At 45.8% G+C, this 24,060-nt stretch overlaps 2 protein-coding genes across 12 annotated transcripts in view; both read right to left on the bottom strand.

The window, feature by feature from the left end:
- Nucleotides 1–11,712, bottom strand: part of SLC30A6 (solute carrier family 30 member 6) — a 39,909-nt gene extending 28,197 nt beyond the window's left edge. For 2 of the 4 annotated variants that reach the window (XM_043512289.1, XM_043512290.1), the window contains exon 1: nucleotides 11,463–11,617. In XM_043512289.1, coding sequence (XP_043368224.1) covers nucleotides 11,463–11,465 — 3 coding nt within the window. In that variant the 5' untranslated portion in view covers nucleotides 11,466–11,617. Of the gene's footprint in view, nucleotides 1–11,462 lie in introns of all 4 variants that reach the window. The other 2 variants (XM_038396586.2, XM_038396589.2) reach the window with 2 other exon arrangements.
- Nucleotides 11,713–14,366: 2,654 nt separating this feature from the next.
- SPAST (spastin) overlaps nucleotides 14,367–24,060 on the bottom strand; it is a 74,570-nt gene continuing 64,876 nt past the window's right edge. For all 8 annotated transcript variants that reach the window (XM_043512287.1, XM_043512286.1, XM_038396256.2 and 5 more), the window contains one exon: nucleotides 14,367–18,040. Coding sequence is in view for 7 of the 8 variants with exons in the window: in XM_043512286.1 (XP_043368221.1) it covers nucleotides 17,918–18,040 (123 nt within the window). In the remaining variant the exon portion in view is untranslated. The remainder of the gene's footprint in view (nucleotides 18,041–24,060) is intronic.

The raw sequence follows: 24,060 nt of genomic DNA, 5'->3' as shown, positions 1-24,060 counted from the left end.
AAAATGGTGACTAACTCAAATCTTATTTACTAGAAAATGTTTTATTCTGGATTTGTGACAAGCTGCATATGAATGGAAATTAGAATTCAAATTCATTTTAAAATATACAAAAACAGCATTTATAATTGTTTTTAGTTAAAACTATAAGAAAAAAGAGTTTAAGTATGTTTTCCATTTAAAATTGATATATTAAACAAAGGAATTAACTGTCATTAGTAAACTGATGGATTGTTTCTGGTCACCATGGGCCACACTTCCAAAGGTCTTTAGGTGCCTAAAGGGATTTTCAGAAGTCCCTAAACAGGTTAGGTGCCTATCTTGCATTGAAAATCTGGCCCTTCAAGTTATTAGAATTAGCAGATATCATCCCTTCCAAACTGGTTTTTAATTCATAGACTGGAAGAGAAAGAGGGGAAAAAAGCTTTCTTACTTTTTCAATTCCTAATCAATTTCTCAACTCTGAATAAACTAAGCCAAATTAAGAAAATATTCTCTCAACCTGCTAGCTAAGCCCTCCCTCGTCGTCCTAACCCTCCATTCCAAATTTCCTACAACTGTGAAAATTTCAACTGATAAAAAACAGAAAAGTGCTTAAAACCCATAATTTTGCATGACTGTGAAAATTTAAAATGGTTAAAAAACAAACATTGATATTATCCACTGAAATTATAAAAAAGAAAAAATAATTCTGCCAAGCCTAAGTGTAATCAATAATTTTAAGTATAAGGGCCTTCAATGGACCATGGATATGATAGGCTGCCCAAACTGAAAATCTTTTCCATTTAGAAGAACATGTTTTCCTCGTGGAGAACTTTCTGCCCTGTAGTCAAATGTTTTGAAGTAACAGTGAACAGTCATACCACGCAACCAGTCAACATCCAGGCTGTCAGATGCAGCAATCTCAGGTCTGGATGAAGTATTTGGTTCTATGCTATTATGCCTCGACTGTATTTTTCTTGGTTCTACGCTGTTATGTCTAGACTGTCTGGAAGCACCATCCAAAGCTGAGCAGACATTCTGAGATGATGTTAACCAGAACGGTGTCTGCTAAAAAGGAACAATCAGGATGATCACTGTGGCCGCATCCCATCTGATTTGCCATAACACCCTTGGTTTCAGGGGAATCTGTGGAAATGCATACATGAGCCCCAGTCCCATGGTATGAAAAAGATATCCTGTCCTGTATTAGGATCCCAGGTGCATGATTCCACGGGGCACAAGATTTAGTGTTGATGACAAGTCTGTAATGCTCCAATAAGTCTGTCAGTCTATAAGGTGCCACAAGACTCTTTGCTGCTTTAACAAGTCTGTAATGAGATTTCCTCACTGGTGAAATACTGGGGTGATAGAATTTTTCAGAGACCATTCATGGTTGCTGATGAATGGTGTGCACTAAGATGGAGAGCTACTGGAGTAATCCTGTGTTGTTGGCACTATGAATATAACCTGATTGCCTCCTGGCATCTCCTTGCTTGTTACGCAATACTTTGCGGATGTGCTGTATGTAAGAATCTGCATAGTGGATGTGACATTACCCAGGATACAATGAAAAAACGAGGAGTCCTTGTCGCACCTTTGAGACTAACAAATTTATCTGGGCATAAGCTTTTGTGGGCTAAAACCCACTTCATCAGATACATGGAGTGGAACATACAGTAGGGTGGTATAAATATACAGCATATGAAAAGATGGGAGTTGCCTTACCAAGTGCGGGGTCAGTGTTAACGAGTCAATTCAATTAAGGTGGAATTTGGCTATTCTCAACAATAGACAAGAAGGAGTGGAAATCACTTCTGTAGTGCTAATGAGGCCAATGTAAACAAGGTGGCCCATTTCAAATGGGTGACAAGAAGGGGAAATTAGTTTTTGTAGTAACCCTTCCACTCCCAGTCTTTATTCAGGCCTAATTTGATGGTGTCCAGTTTGCAAATTAATTCCAGTTCTGCAGTTTCTCGCTGGAATCTGTTTTTGAAGTTTTTTTTGTTGAAGAAAAGGGTACAATCTGGACTGATGGACAACTATGTCCCCTCAATTCTCCAAGCTGGGATGCCTTTTACACTGCTTCACTGTGAAAGCAACCACTCCTGGTTTGCTCTCTCAACCTCCAGCATGTAAATCACTCCCAGCTATACTGTATGAGTGCTATAGCCAGTCACTCATGAATTACACTGCAGGGCAACACCAGCAAACTCTCAGTCCCAGATTTCCCCCGAGAAATGTGCATCTTATACTGTCCAGAACCCTCCTAGACAATACAAACTTGTATAAAGTCCGTAATTTCATTAATAGAAAATGAAATGCACAAATCTTGTTATCCCAAATGGAGTTTCCCAAACACTTCAATCCAAACACACTGGTTTAGATAAAACAAAACAAATTTATAAACTACAGAAAGATAGATTTTAAGAGATTACAAGCAATGAGGCACAGAAGTCAGAATTGGTTACAAGGAAATAAAAGGTAAAATGCAACTAACTTAACAAGCTAAGTGAATACCAAGCAAAGGTCTCTCTCACCACATGTTCCAGCAGTCTTACTGACTGAACCTCTTTCAGTCAGGATCTCTCCCCTACTCCACTAGTGCTTCCTTTGTCCTTCAGGTGATGATGATGCCAGGAGTAGAGCGCAAGGGAGAGATGATTTGTGGCTTCTGCCATCTCATCTTATAGCCCTTTCTTTTACACAAGAATCAACTCCAGCTGATGTTCAGCTGGGTGGCCAGGAACCTTAAGCTGCTTCTTTGTCAAAATGTAGATTCTCCCCCCCACACACACACACAGCCCCTCTCTCCTGCCAAAGAGTAGCCACTTAAGGTGGTGGTCCACTTGATCTAGTTGACACCTGGCTGAGGCACCAACTAACCTTTTGTCTCTGGGGAACTTGTTTCTGACTGCCCTCCAGAACATGATGGGACATGTCTTCATAATTTTATACAGTAGATTATATCATATCTTTACATACAATGTTTCCACACATTTTACCAAGACAATTATGATCAGCAAATCATGAGTTTTCAAATGATACCTTACACAGTATGCTTTGTATAAAATTTAACAGTTTTGTAAAAGGGATGAACATATGGGTACCGACTGTCACGGTGGAAAACTGTAGAACACATTGGAATGCTATGCTAACAAATCTGATCACTCAAATTCTAGAACGTTTATATGTAGAGTCATGTCTTTTTGGGACTATCTGGAGGTAGTCCAGGTGTGCACCTGTGTCTCTGATGCACCAGTGTTCAGCATCTTTATAGGAGGTGGTGTGAAGGGAGGTGCTCCCTTGTACACGTTTTTGGGGTCCGACCACAAGTGCAACAACAGAATATGAGCTGGGACCACAATTCGCATACCTTCATTTGATGCCTCTTGGGGGTGATACACTGATCTTAGTCAACTCTGTAATGGATGTAGGTAAATTCTGGCTATGGGCAAGCTGATCTGTGACCTAGACATCTGAAGCAAGTTTTTACTGTAGTTGATGGATTCATTTTCATATTGGTGAGGGTCATCTGGAGAGCAAAAAGTCTCTCCTCAGGATGATGTGCGTTCTCCAATTTGCATTCAGTTAAGGTTCCTACTAAGTCTTGTATGAGATATGGTGAATTATGAAAAATTATGAGACCCAGTTGCTTGAACAGGTGAAGGACATTTCAATGCTGTAGCAACTTCCCGATAGATCTACCTTTGATCAGCCCATCATCTAGATATAGGTAGACACAAATGCCTTGTCTCAAGTGAGCTGCCACCACAGTGAAAACTCTTGGTGCTATGGAGAGACCATTGGTAACACCATGTACTAGTAATGATTGGGTCCTACTTTGTACCACAGATACTTTCTATGGGTCAGATGGATTGGTTGTCTTGAGCAATATGAAAAGGAAGGATGGAGGCTAATGTTACTATCCTGAATCTGAGACAATGTATAAATTTGTACAGTTTTGTCAGGTCTAGACAGGACAAAAAAAACCATTCATCTTCAGAATAAAGAAATACCAGTAGTACAAGCCTCTTTCCTTGTACTCCAGATATAACTCCTCTATAACTTCTAGGTCAGTGGTTTTCAAACTTTTTCTATTGGTGACCCCTTTCACACAACAAGCCCCTGAGTGTAAGCCCCCCCTCTTATAAATTAAAAATGGGGAAGGAGTAATTTAATTTAATTGGGGCTCAGGGCTGTCAGCCCCACAGAGCTGACAGCTCACAACCCCCATGTAACCACACTGTGAACCTCTGTGGGGTCATGACCCCCAGTTTAAGAACCCTTGTTCGAGGTGAAGCAGGGAAACCACTTGTAGCTAATTTTCATGAGAAAAGTCCCTAAAAACCGATTGGGAAGGGATTGGGTAAGAAGAAAGGACTGAAACTGGATTGGATACCCATGGGAGACAACTTCCAGCACCCATCTGTCAGTTGTTGATCTAGTCCAAACCTGATAAAAGAAAGAAAACTGGCATCTGAAGACAAGGTTTGGGGATAGTTCGTCTGATGTGTGTGATGGCTTGATCCTTGTGTCAACCAACTGCCAGGAAGCAGATGCAGAATGAACAACAAAGGATGCTATGGATACCAGCATGGCCCCACAGTATGCCAACATTTTTATGGCTGACTTAGAACAACTCTCGTCCCCTAATGCCCCTACTCTACTTGCGCTACATTGATGACATCTTCATCATCTGGACCCATGGAAAAGAAGCCCTTGAGGGATTCCACCATGATTTCAACAATTTCCATCCCACCATCAACCTCAGCCTGGACCAGTCCACACAAGAAATCCACTTCCTGGATATTACAGTGCTAGTGAGCTATGGTCCCATAACCACCACCCTATACCAGAAACCTACTGACTGCTATTCCTACCTACATGCCTCCAGCTTTCATCCAGACCACACCACACGATCTACAGCCAAGCTCTACGATACAACCGCATTTGCTCCAACCCCTCAGACAGAGACAAACACATACAAGATCTCTATCAAGCGTTCTTACAACTACAATACCAACCTGCTGAATCGAAGAAACAGATTGACAGAGCCAGAAGAGTAACTAGAAGTCACCTACTACAGGACAGGCCCAACAAAGAAAATAACAGAACGCCACTAGCCATCACCTTCAGCCCCCAACTAATACCTCTCCAACGCATCATCAAGGATCTACAACCTATCCTGAAGGACGACCCATCACTCTCACAGATCTTGGGAGACAGGCCAGTCCGTGCTTACAGACAGCCCCCCAACCTGAAGCAAATACTCACCAGCAACCAAACACTACACAACAAAACCACTAACCCAGGAATCTATCCTTGCAACAAAGCCCGTTGCCAACTCTGCCCACATATCTATTCAGGGGACACCATCATAGGGCCTAAGCACATCACACACTATCAGAGGCTCGTTCCTGCTCATCTACCAATGTGATAAATGCCATCATGTGCCAGCAATGCCCCTCTGCCACGTACATTGGCCAAACTGGACAGTCTCTACGTAAACAAATAAATGGACACAAATCAGATGTCAAGAATTATAACATTCAAAAACCAGTTGGAGAACACTTCAGTCTCTCTGGTCACTCGATTGCAGACCTAAAAATGGCAATTCTTCAACAAAAAAAAATTCAAAAACTGACTGCTGAATTGGAATTAATTTGCAAACTGGATATAATTAACTTAGGCTTGAATAAAGACTGGGAGTGAATGCGTCATTACACAAAATAAAACTATTTCCCCATGTTTATTCCCCACCCCTCACTGTTCCTCACACATTCTTGTCAACTGCTGGAAATGGCTCACCTTGATCATCACTACAAAAGGTTCCTTCCCCCCCCCCCCCGCCCGCTCTTCTGCAGGTAATAGCTCACCTTACCTGATCACTTGTTACAGTGTATATGGTAACACCCACTGTTTCATGTTCTCTGTGTATAGAAATCTCCCCACTGTATTTTCCACTACATGCATCCGACGAAGGGAGCTGTAGCTCACGAAAGCTTATGCTCAAATAAATTTGTTAGTCTCTAAGGTGTCACAAGTACTCCTTTTCTTTTTGCGGATAGAGACTAACATGGCTGCTACTCTGAAACAAAGGATGATGGCTTCCTTTGAAATAATCTTGGTTTAGAATTATAGAATCATAGAATATTAGGGTTGGAAGAGACCTCAGGAGGTCATCGAGTCCAATCCCCTGCTCAAACCAGGACCAACACCAACTAAGTCATCCTAGCCAGGGCTTTGTCAAGCCGGGCCTTAAAAACCTCCAAGGACAGAGATTCCACCACCTCCCTAGATCACCCATTCCAGTGCTTCACCACCCTCCAAGTGAAATAGTGTTTCCTAATATCCAACCTAGACTTCCCCCACTGCATTTGAGACCATTACTTCTTGTTCTGTCATCTGCCACCACTGAGAACAGCCTAGCTCCATCCTTTTTGGAACCCCCCTTCAGGTAGTTCAAGGCTGCTATCAAATCCCCCCTCACTCTTCTCTTCTGAAGATTAAATAACCCCAGTTCCCTCAGCCTCTCCTCATAAGACATTTTCCCCAGCCCCTTAATCATTTTTGTTGCCCTCCACTGGACTCTCTCCAATTTGTCCACATCCCTTCTGTAGTGGGGGGACCAAAACTGGACACAATACTTCAGGTGTGGCCTCACCAATGCAGAATAGAGGGGAATGGAATAATCACTTCCCTCGATCTGCTGGCAATGCTCCTACTAATACAACCCAATGTGCCGCTGGCCTTCTTGGCAACAAGGGCACACTGTTGACTCCTATCCAGCTTCTCGTCCACTGTAATCCCAAGGTCCTTTTCTGCAGAACTGCTGCTTAGCCAGTCGGTCCCCAGCCTGTAGTGAAGCATGGGATTCTCTTTCCTAAATGCAGGACTCTGCACTTGTCCTTATTGAATCTCATCAGATTTCTTTTGGCCCAATCCTCCAATTTGTCTAGGTCACTCTTGGTAGGTGAGTACTCAGAAGACCTTTGTTAAGCGTAGCTGGATGCCTTCTGTTTAGTTTGCCATTTGTATCTAAAGGACTTGCAATCTGATCCAAAGGTGCAGATGTCCAGTGAGTGAATTGTGGCCCTGGAGTCCTCTGGGGAGCATAACACCTCACTGAACTGTGTGCTGAATGAGTCTGTACCTGCGAAGGGCAAGTCCTCAATTGTATTCTGCATCTCCCTAGGAATGCCAGAGACCTGTAACCACAACGTTCTGTGTATGATTACCACAATGGCCATCGACCTTCCATGTCTGAGGCATCCATGGCTTCGTAGAGATCGCTTCACCACTAGCAAATTTAAGCAATAATGGTTTATCAACAAGTAAGCCTTTCTTCCAAAGAGATCTAATTTCTTTGGGTCCTTGTATTTAGGAATGACCTTGGATTGCAGAAATCATTAATAAACCTAGTGTTGGGGCAGTGGAGGACATTATAATTCAAACCGCTTTTAAAGTACCTGGTATTTTTCTGTTCCTTTAGCAGTTGGAGGCAATGTTGCTGGTGCATGCCATAGGGTTTTGGCTGGTTCTAAGACGTCCTCATTTGGTAACGCATTTCTGGCAGGAGCAGAAGAATGTGCTCTATCAAAAAGCTTGTGAGCTTTTTCTTCAATCACTAAGGTCTCAATCTCAAGGGTATTAACTACATGCTGATACAGGAGCCAAAGAGACTATCTCAGGGGAAGATGACAGATTTTCTGGCCGGAGATGAAGAGTGTGGTTCAGGAGGCTCAAGACCTGCTTGTTCCACCTCTGCAAGCTGTTCTTGTTCCTTTCCACCTCCAGACAGAGGCCTGGACATTGATGCAGGACAGCATGAACTTCTGCATTTTCTTGAATGGTAAGAGGGAGACAGAATCCTGGGTCCTTTAAATGGAGGTCCTGAGTATGCCCAGTAAGGTCAAGGTGGAGCACTGTAGGGATGAAGCTGGTTCTGGTGACTTGTCTATTGCCATGTCTGAAGAAGAAGAGTAAGGGCTCTGAAGTGAGGGCACCCTAGTTTGTAGAGAGGCCTTCTCCTGATGTGTGTGAACAGAGAGGAAAAAGTTCCCTGCTGGAAACTGAAGAGAAGCCATGTCCCAGTGATGGAGAAGACAACTAGGCTTCCTCCAAATGCAACACATTTTAAGGCCACGTCAGCACTGTGAGGACAGAGGTACATACCAGTGCCAAATGTAGTGTCATAAGTTCAAAGTGAGGTGCCAGGGACATCATTACATCCTCTAACATTAGATCAACTGCTACTGTTAAGGTTTCTTTTGTTAGTTCTGATGCCAGTAGCTGGTCACCAGCATTATCTGGCGGAGACACTGAGGTTGATTTATACCCCTTTGGTACCAACAATTTCAGGCAAATACCCCTGATTTTCTGGTCCTGATCATGAAGGAATGTTATACTGAGCACAGCCTGGCACATGGCTCTCACAGAGACAAAAAAGGCAACAACTATGGCCATGCATATATGGAATGAGCATCATAAGATGGGCCTGGGTGAAGCCCAAGGGCTTTCAATCAGCCATTTTAAGTCAAGGAAGAGGTACAAAGTGCTGAGGCAAAAATCTTATATTTATTTAATAAAACAAAACAAACAAGAGAAGGCATTAGATGGGAATTAACTGACTAGGAGAAGCAGATTCTAGTATAGATTCTAGGTAGAAGGCAGACACTGCTTGATTTGTCTCCCTGCCCTTGGCAGTAAACAGGTACTGAGGATCATTTGAAGTTACTTTGCCCTTTATGCTCTTGGGTGCAGGAGGCATGCAAGGTGCAGACATAGCCCAACACACACTACAATTCAAACAGTCTCATCTTCCATCCATGACTTACAAATGTAGCTAGAGTAGGATACACACAGACACCTACTTGAAGGACTATTTCCCTTCTGTCACTGATTTCTCTCAGGAAAATTCTGGCAAGCTGCCAAAATAACTGAACTTGAACATTTTAAAGACTTTGGCCCACCTCACTGCCCAAGCAGCAGCAGCAGCACCACCACCATACACCAGGAATGCCTGAGAGCTATTGGAACAGAAGCTCGATTGGGGAGTGGGGAAGGAGAAGACAAGCTAGGTTCCCTCTCCTTCTCCCCCATCCCCCGCTACAGCACATGGCTCCAGTGGCTCGCCCCCCTAATAGGTGGGTACATGGGGCAGGAACTCCTCTACCAAAAAAAAAAAATCCACACCATTCTGGGCTTCCCTCAACTACTCATCCAGATTCAGGACATAACAACCATCCTCCCTCTGTTTTAACAGATTTCTTTTTCTATCAGCTGGCATAGTTAGTTCTGCAGCTCAAGTGACAGAAGTCTGTGCTTCAACACTGAAAGCTGAGGATTCAAGTCCAATTGATGATGCACGATGAGGGAGTTGGAGCTGTACATTAGAGAATTTATCATCTTCTTCCTTTAAAAAAAAAGCCTATAAAATCACATACACAAAACTACATTAAAACAATGCTACTCAGCTTTCAAAGTCAAGCACTGAAAAGTTAGGCAATGCCAAATTCTCTATTGCCCATACAACCCTAACTTATCTCCTTTATCTATATGCATTATGATCATTTAATTAAAAACTGTCACATTTTTCTTTTCTATAGGACTCATGCCTCATTCAGTGCAGGACACGGATACACAAGAGGGTGGAATTCAGGCTGTATAGGCAACTGTGATAGTGTTTCCTAACTCTTGAGTGCTTGACATTGAATCTAAACAACACACTTTTTAATGTTTGGCATTATATGCTTAATAAATGCTTGGAGCGTGAAGCGTAACTGTGGCAAGAAACAGTTTCGGTGAAAAGTTGTCCGACTGCAGAACAAACAGTCCTACTTACAAGTAAGGCTACATTTTAGTCACAGGTATTTTTAGTAAAAGTCACAGACAGGTCACGGGCAGTAAACAAAAACTCACAGCCCATGACCTGTCCATGACTTTTACTATACACCCCTGACTAAAATTGGGGAGGAGGTGGGGGGAGGAGACACACGCACAGCCCAGGACCCTTGATGGGAGCAGGCAGGGCCAGCAGGCTCCCTAGCTGGCTCCACACCTCCCCCACAGCAGCAGCGTCTGGATGTTGGAGGGGGTTGGGACACGCGACGGAGTGACGAGGGCTCTGAGCAGCGCTTACCTGGGGGGCACCCCAGAAGCAGCAACAGCCCCCTTGCTCAGCCGCTAGGCAGAGGAAGCGTGCAGAGCAGCCTGGCCATGCCTCCACCTAGCATCTGAGCAAGGGGGATGTCGCAACTTCTGGGGAGCCCCCCAAGTAAGTGCCACCCAGAGCCCGCCTCACCCCATCATGTGCCCCAACCTCCTCCCATACCCAAACTCTGCTGCGGGGGCGGGAGGGGAGGAGAGAAACAGGACACGGGACACACGCAGTGGCCAATCCCTGACAAACCAGCAGCATTATTTATAAGTCCCTGATAAACCATTAACATTGGACCACAGCAGGGGCCTAGGCAGTTTCCAGCTCCAAACATGCCCCTCCCCCGCACCGCCTCTCTTCTCCACCAGCCACACTCCTTCCATATGTTTCAGAGTAGCAGCCGTGTTAGTCTGTATTCGCAAAAAGAAAAGGAGTACTTGTGGCACCTTAGAGACTAACTTTGCCACCCCACTTCCAGTAATGCGCCAGGGCTGGCTTTGCCCTGCCGCAGCAGGCCACCCACTGATGGCTTCCAGTGCATGCAGGCAGTGCCAGTGCTAGCCCATTGGAGGCTCTAGGCAGGAACATTTGGGGGAGACCCTCCACACACAACAATAATTAACACGGGAGTCCCTTGAGCTGCTTAGCGCCCTAAGCAATTGCTTGGTCTGCTTATGTTTAGCACCGGCTTCACATGCAGAGCCCCTGGTTCATTCAGTGAGACAAGCCTGGTCTTCACCTAAATCTTAGGTCCACTTAGTTACATCGCTCGGGGCTGTGAACAATGTCGCCCCTTCCCCGCCTGTAACAAGTGCCCACGCCAGAGTTGTGCCAGGCAGCGCAGACCCCCCCTCAGGCGGCAGCAGGACAGCTGGTACCTGCCCTTTTCACGGCCCCCGCAGCACAGCCAAGAGCAGGTGCCAGTGTCGCTGCTGCCGGCGGCGTGGCGGGCACGGGGGGGGGCTCTGAGGTTCGCGGGCCGGGGGAGCCACCAGGCCCTGAGCGCCGGCGGAGCGGGGCTAGGCAGCTCTCAGCGTGCACGCTCCAGGGGCCCGGCCCACAGCAGCCTCCCAGCGCCACTCGCCAGCAGCCACGTCTCTCAGGCCAGGCCAGGCCAGGCCAGGCCGCCCCGGGGCGGGGCCGGCGGTCGCGGCCAAGAACTCATGTGAGGCCGAGGCGCTTTGAGCCCGGAACCCGGGGAGCGCCAGCCCCGCGCGGCCAGACCCCCGAGCGCGCAGGCAGCGACACCCTGGCCCGAGGTGGTGGCAGCTCGGGGGCCACAGCAACGCCCCGCTTCTGCTCCCCTTCACCGGGGGCAACTCACCATGTTACTCCCCCGCCCGGCACCGGAACAGGCGGCTCCTACCCCCCCTGGGGTCGGAAGAGGCGGATCTACCAGTTGCCATAGTGAAAAAAAGGGGGCGGAGCAATTTCACTCTTTTCTGGGGGACGCCGGAAGTGACGCCAACACGTCAGGCGAGACGGAGCGGAGGGCTCCAGCCACTCTCGGCAGATGAGAGAGTAAATGCGCATGTGTGGTTCACGAGCGCGTGGTCTCCTCACAGGGCACGAGGACGGCGGCGTGGGTGCGCGGGGCGAGCAGCTGACGCCTACCACACGGCTCCACCCCGAGGCGTGCCGGAACAGCGCGGACCAATCAGCTCGCTCGCAGGGGGTGGCGTGCGGAGCGGGACAGTGGCTGCCTGTGGCGGGTGTTGTGGGCCTGGGTCCGCTGTTCTCAACCCGCAGCGGCCCACTTACCGCGCAGCTGCGGCCCAGCTCAGCTGTGTGCTAAAGGCCGGCCGCGTGCCTCGCGTCCGCCGGGTTCCCAGGTGCGCGGGGCTGGGCTGCCGCGCCGGGTTGGGGCCTGGAGCAACCAGACCCGCGAGCTCCGGGCCGGGGCAACTGGCCCGCCGGCCGCCCCGCGCAGCGAGGGGTGGTGGCCCCGCTACCGCATTGTGAGCGGCGTAGGCGGCCCACAGGGTGTAACCAGGTGAGACTCACTGCCAGGGCGGGCCATGGCGCGGCCCCGGGCCTTCTCGCCGGTAGCAGGCCGGCCGGAGCCAGCCTCCACCCCCCTCAGCGGAGAGCCGGACGCGGGAGGAGCTGCCAGGTTAAGGGAAACGCTGGTTCTGGCCCTGCCCGCACCTACTGCTTGTGGGTGCGCAGCCCTGCGCTGCTACGGCAAAGCAACGGCCCCGGGCACAGCACGGGGAAAGAGCCTCGGTGATGATGCTGATGAGCTGGACTGGCCCAGCGCCCAGGCGTCTGGGTGTCCGAGCAAGGGGTTTTTGCTGGTGTACCGGCCCCTAGGCATGAAGCACAACTATGGCTAGGGCCCTGCCAAATTCACAGCTGTGAAAAACGTGTCATGGATGTGTCACAGACTTCACAGTCCTTTTACCCTAGGCTATACAGATTTCGAAGAGCTGGCCCGTGTCTCTCAAAATGGGGATCCTGACCCAAAAGCATCAGTTAAAAGCCAGGAAGCAAAGGGTAGGAACAAACAGAAGAAAAGGAGTACTTAGGGCACCTTAGAGACTAACAAATTTATTTGAGCATAAGCTTTTGGGAGCTGTAGCTACAGCTGTAGCTCACAAAGCTTCTGCTCAAATAAATTTGTTAGTCTCTTAGATGCCACAAGTACTCCTTTTCTTCTTTGCGAATACAGACTAACACGGCTGCTACTCTGAAACCTGTTAATAAATGGATAGTTTTCACAACGGCTTGAGGTAAATAGCTGTGTCTCCCATGGATCTGTACAGGACTCTGCTGTTCAACATATTCATAAATGATTTAGGAAAAGGGTAAATGAGGTGGCAAAGTTTGCTAACAGCTACAAAATTATTCAAAATAATTAAGTACAAAGAGGAGTGTGAAGAGTTACAAAGAGTTCACACAAGACCAGGTGACACAATGGGTTTGGGAAGAGAGGAGGGGCAGGATGGAGGAGGTGGGGCTTAGGGTTCCTCCCACTTTTAGGAAGAATCCATTGCCTTGATGGCAAGTGAGAAAACGTAATCCCAACTATACATACAAATGGGTGGGGTCTAAATTAGCTGTTACCACTCAAAGAAATCTTCGAGTCATTGTGGTTAGTTTCCTGAAGACAGTTGCTCAATGTACAGCAGCAGTCAAAAAAGCTAACTTTGTTAGGAATCATTAGGAAAGGGATAGATAAAAAAAAATATAATGCCACTATATACATCCATAGTATGGCCACACCTTGAATACCACCTGCTGTTTTGGTTGCCCCCTCTCAAAAAGGATAGATTAGAATTGGAAAAAGTACAGAGAAGGACAACAAAAATGATTCCAAAAAAGAATCAAACCCACTTTTAAAATGATGTTCTGATGTAAACTATATCTTCTGAGGCAAAACCAGAAGGTCTAAGGACTTGTTTGGGCATGGCTTTGGATTAATTCATAAATCCATAGCTGATGCCTAACATATAACCCTCACAGCCCATATTTATTTAAAATATTTCCTTAATAGGTGATGCTCAACAGCTTAGGACCCCAATTAGAATTTTATTCCAAATGGTCCACTATCAGTGGCCAGAAAGCTGTCTCAGTAACAACAACAACAACCCTGAAGACCTTAAAGCCTAAAAGCACACTTCATGTCAGGAAGAGCCAGCATAAACACTGAGGGAGGGTGGGGGGTGCATGGAAAGACAGGGAATAACATAAGATTGATTACTCAAAGCTACTGGCAGACAATTAGCTGTTACAATAAATATAAAAAAAAACTCATGTCAACACCCCCTGCTTTCACAGTCTGTATTCATACTGAAAATCAAGATCAAGCGAGCTTTTGCCCTTCTAAAAAAAAAAAAAAAGTGACATGGAGCTGTTGGCCAGATTCCATAGATGAGGTGAATTTAAAAAGCATGAATGGAGAAAACCTCCTCCTCTGATATTACAATGTCAGAATGACTTGCCCAAGATCAGACACCATGAAGTCACTGGAAGAGTCATGAATTTAAATTCCCAGGCTTCTGCTCTAAGCCCTAGATCACACATTCTCCTAGCTTCACAAAATAACCAATTTCCCTAACTTACACTATCTTCCCATTTTTGTAAGTCTGGTCACTCAAAAAATAAGGGGAGAGAATTTTATCTAAGCAGGAGTCAGCTGAGCAGCTTTAGCAGCGCTGAGCCTGTTTTCCTTGCATTTTCAGAGCTGTTGGCTCAGCCCACTGGGATTAAACAGTCACCCAAATCACAGTTCCCACTTTATTTGTAATCTAGCATGATTTTGAGGTAATCACACATTCAATTTCAGCACATTTAATCAGGAAATAGCACTTAGGTTTACATTAGCTTTTTAAATGAGTCATGTCCTACAGAAACTAAATATATGAGGTATATACACGTTCCCCCTCAGCTTCCCCCATCCCCCCCAAGTGATCTGGTATTACATCAAAAAATCTTAAATGTCATAGCTATTTAATAATTGGATTTAAATCAGAGGCTCTTAGTTTTGGAGATTTTATGCAACAAAACTGACAGAGAAACAGTAAAAACAAGACAAATTGCAACATTTTATTGTAGAGCAACCAACACTGTGAAACTAAAACTATTCGACTGCTCACCATGCTTTTATACATACATTTTTCCTTTATCAATAGAAGGACATAGCTTAATACTCCATAGCAATGTTTATAACATTTTAGAAACCAAACATTCACGAAAGGACACTCTTGAATACAAGTCTCTCAGAGCAAAAATACAAGCAACCTCACTCCAGTTTGAGTCATCAGGTAAATTTCCTGCAAACAAATTATATTTTTTTGTCTGCACCTTTGGTTTTTGTAACTCTGGGTTACGAGAAGTGGCCTCTTGACATGGCTCAACTTTTTACTCACGCAGAGGACCAAAATCTGAAACTCTCCACTATATCTGAGGTCCTCTGTTAGGTGAAGGACTAGATTAAAGAAAGGATTCCTCCCACTAGTCATCAAAAAATGCCTGGCTTTCTGTAGTATCTTGACCTTGAGTGACAGAAGCCAGTTTTTTTAACTCAAACTCTGTGCGCAGCACCTGGATGGAGCCACTAGGCAAGCAAGAAGGAATGGCTGGACTTGAAGATAAGGCAGACCCATTCTCCTATTGAGGCCCATTCCCAGGACTCCGTCTGCTCACAAGGCATACCTGTAGTGACAGAAGTCCACAAGTGCTACAGTACCGGGCTGCACTTTTGCCTGGTCTCTTCCAGTTCTGTGCTCTGAGAAAATGCAGTGCCTAATTGCTTGAGAAAAAGTGTAAGAGGGGTCAGTAACCTGTCTGGCTGTATAGCAGAGATTAAGGAACTAATCCTCTTCCCCTCTGATGCATATGCATGTTTAAAGTTTCTCTATGACCCTAGCTAATAATGCTTCATCATCCAGGTGTTTTCCATTAACCAGTGATCCTTGCACTTCCAGTGGAACATTACACTGCTAATGAGCACTTATTTAAATTTGACACTACTAATAAAAGATGAAGGAATGGACTAAAAAAAAATTTAGATTGGTTAGCAGAAGAAAAGAAAAGAATATAAAGGTATCTACAATAAAAACTATTTAACTAAAGTAGTAATTGTTGCACCATAAAGGTGCTTGAGACAAAATTACACAATTTCATGGAAAGAGAAATGAGGGATCTTAAGAGGTCTGACTAGTTAACCAAGAGGTATTGACCAAGAAGTACTATCCAACCTTAGCGATGAAACCTATGACTGAATTATCTAGCAGTGCAAAGCAAGTGCTTCAAAATTCTAGGGCAGAAGAGAACCCAAAGTGGAACTATTAAAAAAGTCTCTAGAAAGCTGAGGCATTGAAATCCTATAATGCTACTGGCAGTGGCTACCTTTCCAAGCGGTCCTGAGATATGGATCGGGACCAGAACTCACATACCTTAATTATGTATGACACCACATATTTGAGAAACTTTCCACTCTTGAAGTTTTCTAAACAAACTGGTTATACTCTTTAAAAAGCATTTAGTGTAACAGTGCCTCTATTTCTTATCACCTCCTATTGCCTTATTTGATTTTTGTAATATTAAGCCATCTCTGCAGTTCTTCAAACATGACTAGAACAATCATGTTTACGTCTCTGAACAGCTGATACTTTCGGCGGTTATATACTTCCCAATATTGTGCAATGGATAAAAGAGGGCTCTGTTGTAAAATTGTAAGCACCCTAGTTCTACATCAGCTAGTTCCTTTTATAGCTAAAACTATAAGATCAACTGTCCTCAGTGTTTTGACTGCTCCATTCCTGAATCAGTAAGAAAAGTATTTTAATGACAATCTTAATAGAAAACTCAGTTTCCAATTTCTGAAGAAAAACTACAAACAAGCTGTATAAAACCGATTTCTTAAACAGTTACTGACAGTAAAAATCCATACACTATTTTTATAGAAAAATCTTCACAAGTGTGGAGTGGTTCTCTGTTTTTAATTACTGAAGAAAAAATACGTTTTTCAAAGCTGTCACAGGATGCCTTCCTACAGACATTTTCTCATGATGTTTTAAGCATAGTTTAGCTCCACAGTAGTGTTTGTGAACAAAATGTTGCCCATATGCAGTACAGGCCAAATATGCATTTCCCTTTACTACAGTAGTTAAAGACCATGATTTAAGTGTTTCTATTTACTACAGTACGTCATTTATTTAATAAAAATTCAGGTGTTTATTTTAAAGAACGTAGTTATTTTACTTTTTAAAAAAGATCAGTTGAGTTTATTTTAGATCTTAGTATACAAACCAAAGCACATGAAAGGTATAAAAATGTTAGTGTGTGCTATGTATTAAATATCTAGCCACTTATTTTAATATTCTCCTCTGTAGATTAAAAAAAGCAAGGACCAGAATGGAAATTTAACTAAAAGTTTAGTTATGGTAAACAGAAACTAATACAGAGTAGAAACACTAGTTCTAAAACTTCACAATTTGACAGAATCATTTATTCTCTCCAAAATCAGTTGGGCTTCAAGTAGAAGTTAACACACCATAAGAATAAACCAACATTCTACAGTGGAAGCTTTACAAATGAATTAAAGAAAAATACTGCTGGCAAAAATGGCTTAGTATAGCAATTCTATAATGTAATAATTGATTAATTTCAACTGGTTTGATAGGATTTTTGCTGTTCTGCTACCAAAGGTCGTCTTTTAAAAACTGTTCTATGAACTGTATGGCCACACTATAACCAGACAAAAGACAAGGTAGTAGCAGACCAGCTGCTTTCCATTTGGATACTTTTTTTAAATAATGCTAATTCCCAATGCTGTTCTTCCTGTTGCAGAGGGAAATGGTTTATTTGGCACAGTATGGATAAAAATATTAAAAACTGAAAAAAAAATTTACAAAGTTCCAGTTAGAAGTTAGTAGTTACCAGGAAGAGAGCAAGGAAAAGTAAATGTCATGAGACAAATTTAAAAACACAACTAAGGGTATAAATCTTTCAACAGTCAATACAATTGGACCTTATATCGCCAACAAAATACAGATTAATGTTCATACAATGATTAGATTGCTAGAAGTCTTACCCCAGGTCTTATTGTGCTTTAACTTACATGCCCTGTGAGTAAATCCTGACTAAAAAGGCACGGAAGCCTTAATTAACTTTTCACATTGTATAATTTTTCTTTTTCAATCAATCAACCTCAAATTGCCAGTGCAGATATTTAAAGATCTGTGAAGTCCTGTAAACTCTGGCTGCATTCCCAGTCTGTATCAATTGCTCATTGCAGGCAGCACTGTCTCCTCACTTTTACACAGCAGTTCTTCAAACTGTAGTATCACCAAAGTCCTTGTTCCAGCGAATATATGCATCCAGGGTTTGAGGGCTCAAACTGCGCTTTATCTTCTTCAAAGACTCGGTGAAATCTGACAATCTGATATTCCTCATCTAGACAAAAAAATGAAAGGCATTTTAAGACCATGAATGTGTTCATGTGCTTACTCAATAAATTAAGACTTTGGACTTGACTTTCAGAGCAATACAATATAAAAGGGTGCTAAATATTGGGTTTGTGTAACCAAGATAGAGTTAGATTATAAATGAGAAACACAGGTAATACAGCGATGAGCTGCCAAAACCTTAACAACCGGTTCCCTATAAAAAGTTCGGATTTAAGGGATGTACCCCAGTATGTATTTTTTGTACCAACACGGTTACCATACGTCCCTATTTTCCTGGGAGGAATTTTTAAGTTTTTAAAATTTAAAAATTCCTCCCAGATGGCGATTTAAGAACCAAAAAGCTGGACATGTCCGGGATAATACGGGTGTATGTTAACCCTGCCTAAAGTTCTTTTTTAAAAAGATGGGCCTGAACTAGAAATGAGCTCCGTTTCACATGTGTGGGTCCCTGCCACTCCCTGGGGGTGAGCGAGGGTGACCAGATGTCCTGATTTTATAGGGATAGTCCTGATTTTGGGGTCTTTTTCTTATATAGGCTCCTATTACCCCCCCCACCCCCGTCCTGATTTGACTGTTTTCTACTTGCTGTCTGGTCACCCTAGAGTATGCACATGCGTGGGTCCAGCTGCTCCCTGCCCCCCTCATTGAAGCAGGTGTGCAGGGTTACTGCCCTGGGAACTGCAGGGCACCAGTGGACATGGGGCCAGCTGCAGACAGGAGCATGGGACAGGGCTAGCTGGAGGTAGGGGGTGCGGAGCTGGCTAGAGACAGAGCAAGGGGTGCGTGTGGCAGGGGTTGGCTGCAGGCAGGAGGTGCAGGGCTGGCTGCAGGCAAGGCAGGGGGGTGTGGCAGGGTCTGGCTGCAGGCAGGGGTTGCGGGGGTGGCTGGAGACAGGGCAGGGGGGTGGCTGGCTGCAGGCAGGAGGGTGGCTGGCTGCAGGTAGGGCAAGTGGTGTGTGTGGCAGGGATGGCTGCGGGCAAGGGGTGCAGCTGGGGCTGGCTGGAGACGGGGTGTGGGGGTGGCTGGAGACAGGATGGGCTGGCTGCGGGCAGGGCAGGCAGGGGTGGCTGGAGATGGGCTGGCTGCAGGTAGGGCAGGGGGTGTGTGCGGCAGGGGCTGGCTGCGGGCAGGGGGTGCAGGGGTGGCTGGAGACAAGGGCTGGCTGCAGGCAAGGTGGTGGGTGCTCACAGAGAGAGCGGCTCGGAGCAGCCAAAGGACCCACCAGGCAGCAGCGGGAGCCCTAGGGCCAGGGGAGCCGCAGCAGCAACAGGGCTTGTGCCCAGGGCCAGGCGGCAGCCAACATGACTCCCGCAGCACAGCGCCCCCAGCGGGCAGAGGAGGAATTACATCACTTCCCGGCCAGAGCCCATCAAAGCCTCAGTGCCCCCTGCAGGGAAGCACGTTAACAACCAGTTCTAAAACTGCTTCAAAAATTTAACAACCGGATCACATGAACCGGTGTGAACTGGCTCCAGCTCACCACTGAGGTAATACACTATACAAAAATCTGACCATTCTAGATCACAAGAGACTTAAAATAAAGTGAAATGTTTTCTATTCCACTAGGTGGTGCTAGCCAATGCACGTGAGGTGCCTTGGTCCAATCAGAGTAGTACGACCTTGTTTATGGTGGTGTTTTTTCCACCAATAACAGGATTAAAATGTCATATCATTCAGTGGGGGGTTTTGTTGTGTAATGTCCCCAGTCCACAGAGGACATGCACAGAAGGTATTCCCTTACTCTCCAAAATTATATTAGGACGTAACTTCAGAACATTGCTCTAAGGCAGGGGTTCCCAACCTTGGTTCGTGTCTTGTTCAGAGTAAGATCCTGGTGGGCCATGAGATGCTTTGTTTACCTAAGCGTCCGCAGGTACGGCCGCTCGCAGCTCCCAGTGGCTGTTTCCCGCAGCTCCCATTGGCCAGGTATAGCGAACTGCAGCCGCTGAGAGCAGCCGTACCTGTGAACACTCAGGTAAACAAAGCGTCTCACGGCCCGTCAGGGGCTTACCCTGAACAAGCTGCAAATCAAGTTTGGGAAACCCTGCTCTAAGGAGTCAAAAGAGCAGACAGACTATAAAGAATTATATGCTAAGAACTAGGAGGCAGAAGTTTATTAAAGGGTAAAATAGTGTAGGCAAATTTCCAGATAGCCAAGCAAAAAGAACAGTTTCTACATCTTTCACAGCTTGGGAGACTGAAAAGCTGTCCAAGTCTGTGAGCCTAGACTTTGTTCACTAAGACTTTGTTCTAAACTGCCCTGCAGTTTGGATTACACAAACTAAAAGGCTCCTAGTTCGCATTAGCATACTCCTCTTCAAAAAGGACTGAGTTTAGTTTGCATCTGCAACATCCACCTGTTGAGGGAAAAGCTAATATGTGCAGAGCTGGCACCTTTTGGCGCCAGCCACTGTCTGTGCAGCAGACCGCAGCACATTTGGGGAATCGTTTCGGGCCTTGAAACTGTTGTCCTTCCTGTCTTTGTGGTATGCGAGGCACGTTGTGAAACTGCATGTTCTGTTTTAATGATAAAGCTGTTGACATTCTCAGAACACGAGAAAGCACTCACCAGAGAGTGGCTGAGGATGGAATTCATTGGTTAAGAGTGCCGATGCACGAGGGCAGCACGCGATGTCACATGGTATATAAGCTTTGCATAAACTGTATACGGACTCCCCTCCTGACTAGCGGGGGGCACCACGCTCGAGCATAATACATTAAACACAGACTGGAAACTCTGCAGATCTGGACCTGGTTTTTGGTGCCTCAGCCTAAAAACTTGAACCATGCGTGACCGATCAGGTATAATTCGTAACACTTTTGGCGACCCAGATGTGACTTTAGGCTCGTCACAAAAGGCGTACTGAGGTCGCGTTCCTCCTCGCGGACAGCTCTAGCCGGCAAAAGGTGAATTTACCTTGGAGAATTCCGACGGGGGGAAACACGAACAGTCGCTCGGACGATAAGGTGGCACATTAGGTGTCCCCTCGGTTGCCCAATTATGGGCTCTGGGCAGAGTATCAAAAAGGGGACCCCTTTGGCGGAAATTCTAGAGAATTGGAAGAATATTTCAGGCACCCATGGGTTAAAGAAGAAGAAAACTATTGTTTTATGTAAAGTAGAATGGCCAGTAATTCAGGCCCTTCCTCAGGAATCTATGCAATGGCCACCTGACGGGTCATTTGCAGGGGAAATATTGACTGCGTTGAGAAAGAGGCTGGAAGATAAGGCTCCAGCCCAGATGGATTACTGGTATGCATGGGACAATTGGGCTTATGCGCGTGCGAAAGGACGTCCTCTTTTTCTTATCTGTCCCAAGGGTCTTCGGCCCCACCCTATCCTCTGCCTACTTCCTCTCCCTTTCCTCCAGCTTATTCTCAGCCTTCTGATTCATGCCCGCAATCCTCCCGGTCGCAGCCTCCCTGTTTATGTGGACCCATTCTGGATCCACCGATTGCTTTGCAAGCCCCTCTTATTCAGCAACCTCTTGTCTCCCATACGGTGGACGGAGGTGAACAAGTTGTTTTCCCCCATGTGCACCGCCCCTTTGGCCCAGGCGACTTGATAACATGGCAACAGCAGATGCCTCGCCTGCGTGATGATCCGGAACAGGTATTACGAACGATTCGATCTGTGTTTACTGCTTTTAATCCTGCCTGGGGGGATGTTCAGGTCATTTTGGACACACTTTTTACTCCCGATGAGAAGTATTCCATCTTGGATGCCAATAGGCGCGGGGCAGGAGAGGATAATGTCTGTACTGCCTGGCCCCTTGTTGATCCTGGTTGGAACCCTAATATTTCTGCCCAAATGGACCTCCTTAAAGCAGGCAGGGACGGTCTCTTAGAGGCGGTGCGTAAAGCAGGTAGTAAGTCAGCTAATTGGTCTAAAATTTGTGAATGTCAGCAGGAGGTCACCGAGCATCCCTCTGCCTTCCTAGCCCGCTTGTCGAAACGAGTCCGCATATACGGCAGCGGCGTCGACCCAGAAGCAGAGACAAACCGTCCAATGATGGTTTCCTTTTATGTCGATCAAGCAGCCCCAGACGTTAGAAAATATTTCTCTAAACATGTGCCTGATTGGCCAGGGAAACCTCTCCAGGAAGTAGTCCGCTTGGCCACTTTCGTGTTTAATGGCAGGGACGAGAAGAAAGCTAAGGAAAAGCGTAAACAAAAGAAGGAAGAAGTAAGTATGTTGGCAGCCGTGTTGCAGGTCCCAGTTGGGAGTCAGAATTGGCGGGAGCATGGCGGGGCGAGAGGCAGGGGGCGGGGACGAACAGAACCAAGAGGAAATTGGGTAAATACGAAATTTGGCACTTGTAACTACTGCAAACAACCAGGACACTGGAAAAGGGAATGTTCCCTCCGCCCAAAGGGGGCCCCTTGGCAGGAGCCAGTGCACAATGGCCTGTCCGGTTTTTCCCAGACTTCTCAAGGGTATCCTCCCACCAACCCTTTGAATCAAATTGACCCCCAGTGACTGGAGGCAGAGATTTTGGGAACTTTGGGAGAGTTGGAGTGGGACCTGGGAATGCAGTCACAAATTTACCTGCAAATGGGGGAACGTTTAGTGCCTTTCTTGGTAGATACAGGAGCCACCCTTTCCACTATAACGTTTGTGCCAGGGCCCGTATCTAATACTAAGGTGTGGGTGCAAGGTATAGAAGGAAACCCCTGCCCGGCTCGGCTATCTTACCCTATCCCCATTAAGCTTGGTTCTCTAAAGCTATCCCATAGGTTTGTTATAATGCTGGAGGGCCCAGCAAACCTTCTGGGACGAGATGTGCTGGGCAAATTAGGAGCACATATATATTGTGCCCCTGAGGGGCTTCGTCTGATTGTTCCAGATTCGACAGTTGCCTCTCTTATGACTTTGACTACGTCTGTTCCCGTGTATCCTTTGAATTGTCTAGTGTTCCCCATTTTTTATGGAGTACAAATTCCACTGATGTGGGTCTCCTTAAATCTGCGGTTCTGGTGAGTCTAACAACTAAAGATGGGCCGCCCCCTTCCGTGAAGCAGTATCCCTTGCCAAGGGAAGCAGAGGAGAGTATCTCACGTGTTATTGACAGCTACTTGGCACAAGGAATTCTGGTTCCTTGTAGTTCACCCTGTAATACGCCCATCCTTCCGGTAAGAAAACCTAAACCAGGAACTGACAGGCACCCGGTTTATTCAGGATTTACGCGCTATTAATGACTACGTTATAGCCCCGCATCCAGTTGTTCCTGACCCGAGTACTATTTTGACATTAATTCCTCACTTGGCCACTTGTTTTACTGTAGTCGATTTGTGTGCCGCGTTTTTTAGTATCCCTTTACACCCGGATTCCCAATATCTATTTGCCTTTACCTGGAAAGGTCAGCAATTGACATGGACGCGGCTCCCCTAGGGATTCTCTGGATCCCCTACTATCTTTTCTCGCATTCTCACAGCAGATTTGAAGGACATTGTTTTGCCCGGTTCTTCGGTTTTGGTTCAGTATGTAGATGATTTGTTGATTGCCTCTTTGGACTATAGCACATGTTTAACTGATTCTGTCGTTTTACTTACTGCATTAGCGAATAAAGGTCATCGTGAGTCCCCATCCAAGTTACAGCTGTGCCTAAATCAGGTAATTTATCTGGGTTTTGTAATTCGGCCTGGGGAGCGTTTATTATCTCCCGATAGAGTGCGGGCAATCCAGGATTACCTGCACCCGACAACAAAAAGTCAGTTACAGGCTTTCTTAGGGGCTGCCGGCTTTTGTCGACCTTGGATCGTGGGGTTTGGAGAACTGGTAAAACCCCTGGTCCAAGCTACCACGTCATCAACCCTCGACCCGATTTCCTGGACTATGGAGAGGGAGACTGCCTTTACAGCGGTTAAAAAGGCTTTGGTTACGGCGCCCGCCTTGGGATTCCCGGACTACGGTAAACCATTTTTTCTTTTTAGTCATGAACAACAGGGAGTGGCTAGTGGAGTCCTCCTACAATATCTTGGAGACCGCCCACGCCCCATAGCTTAT

The sequence above is a fragment of the Dermochelys coriacea genome, chromosome 3, assembly GCF_009764565.3.
Source record: "Dermochelys coriacea isolate rDerCor1 chromosome 3, rDerCor1.pri.v4, whole genome shotgun sequence".
Classification (NCBI taxonomy): Eukaryota; Metazoa; Chordata; order Testudines; family Dermochelyidae; genus Dermochelys; species Dermochelys coriacea.
This window is presented reverse-complemented; position numbering and strand designations above follow the sequence as displayed.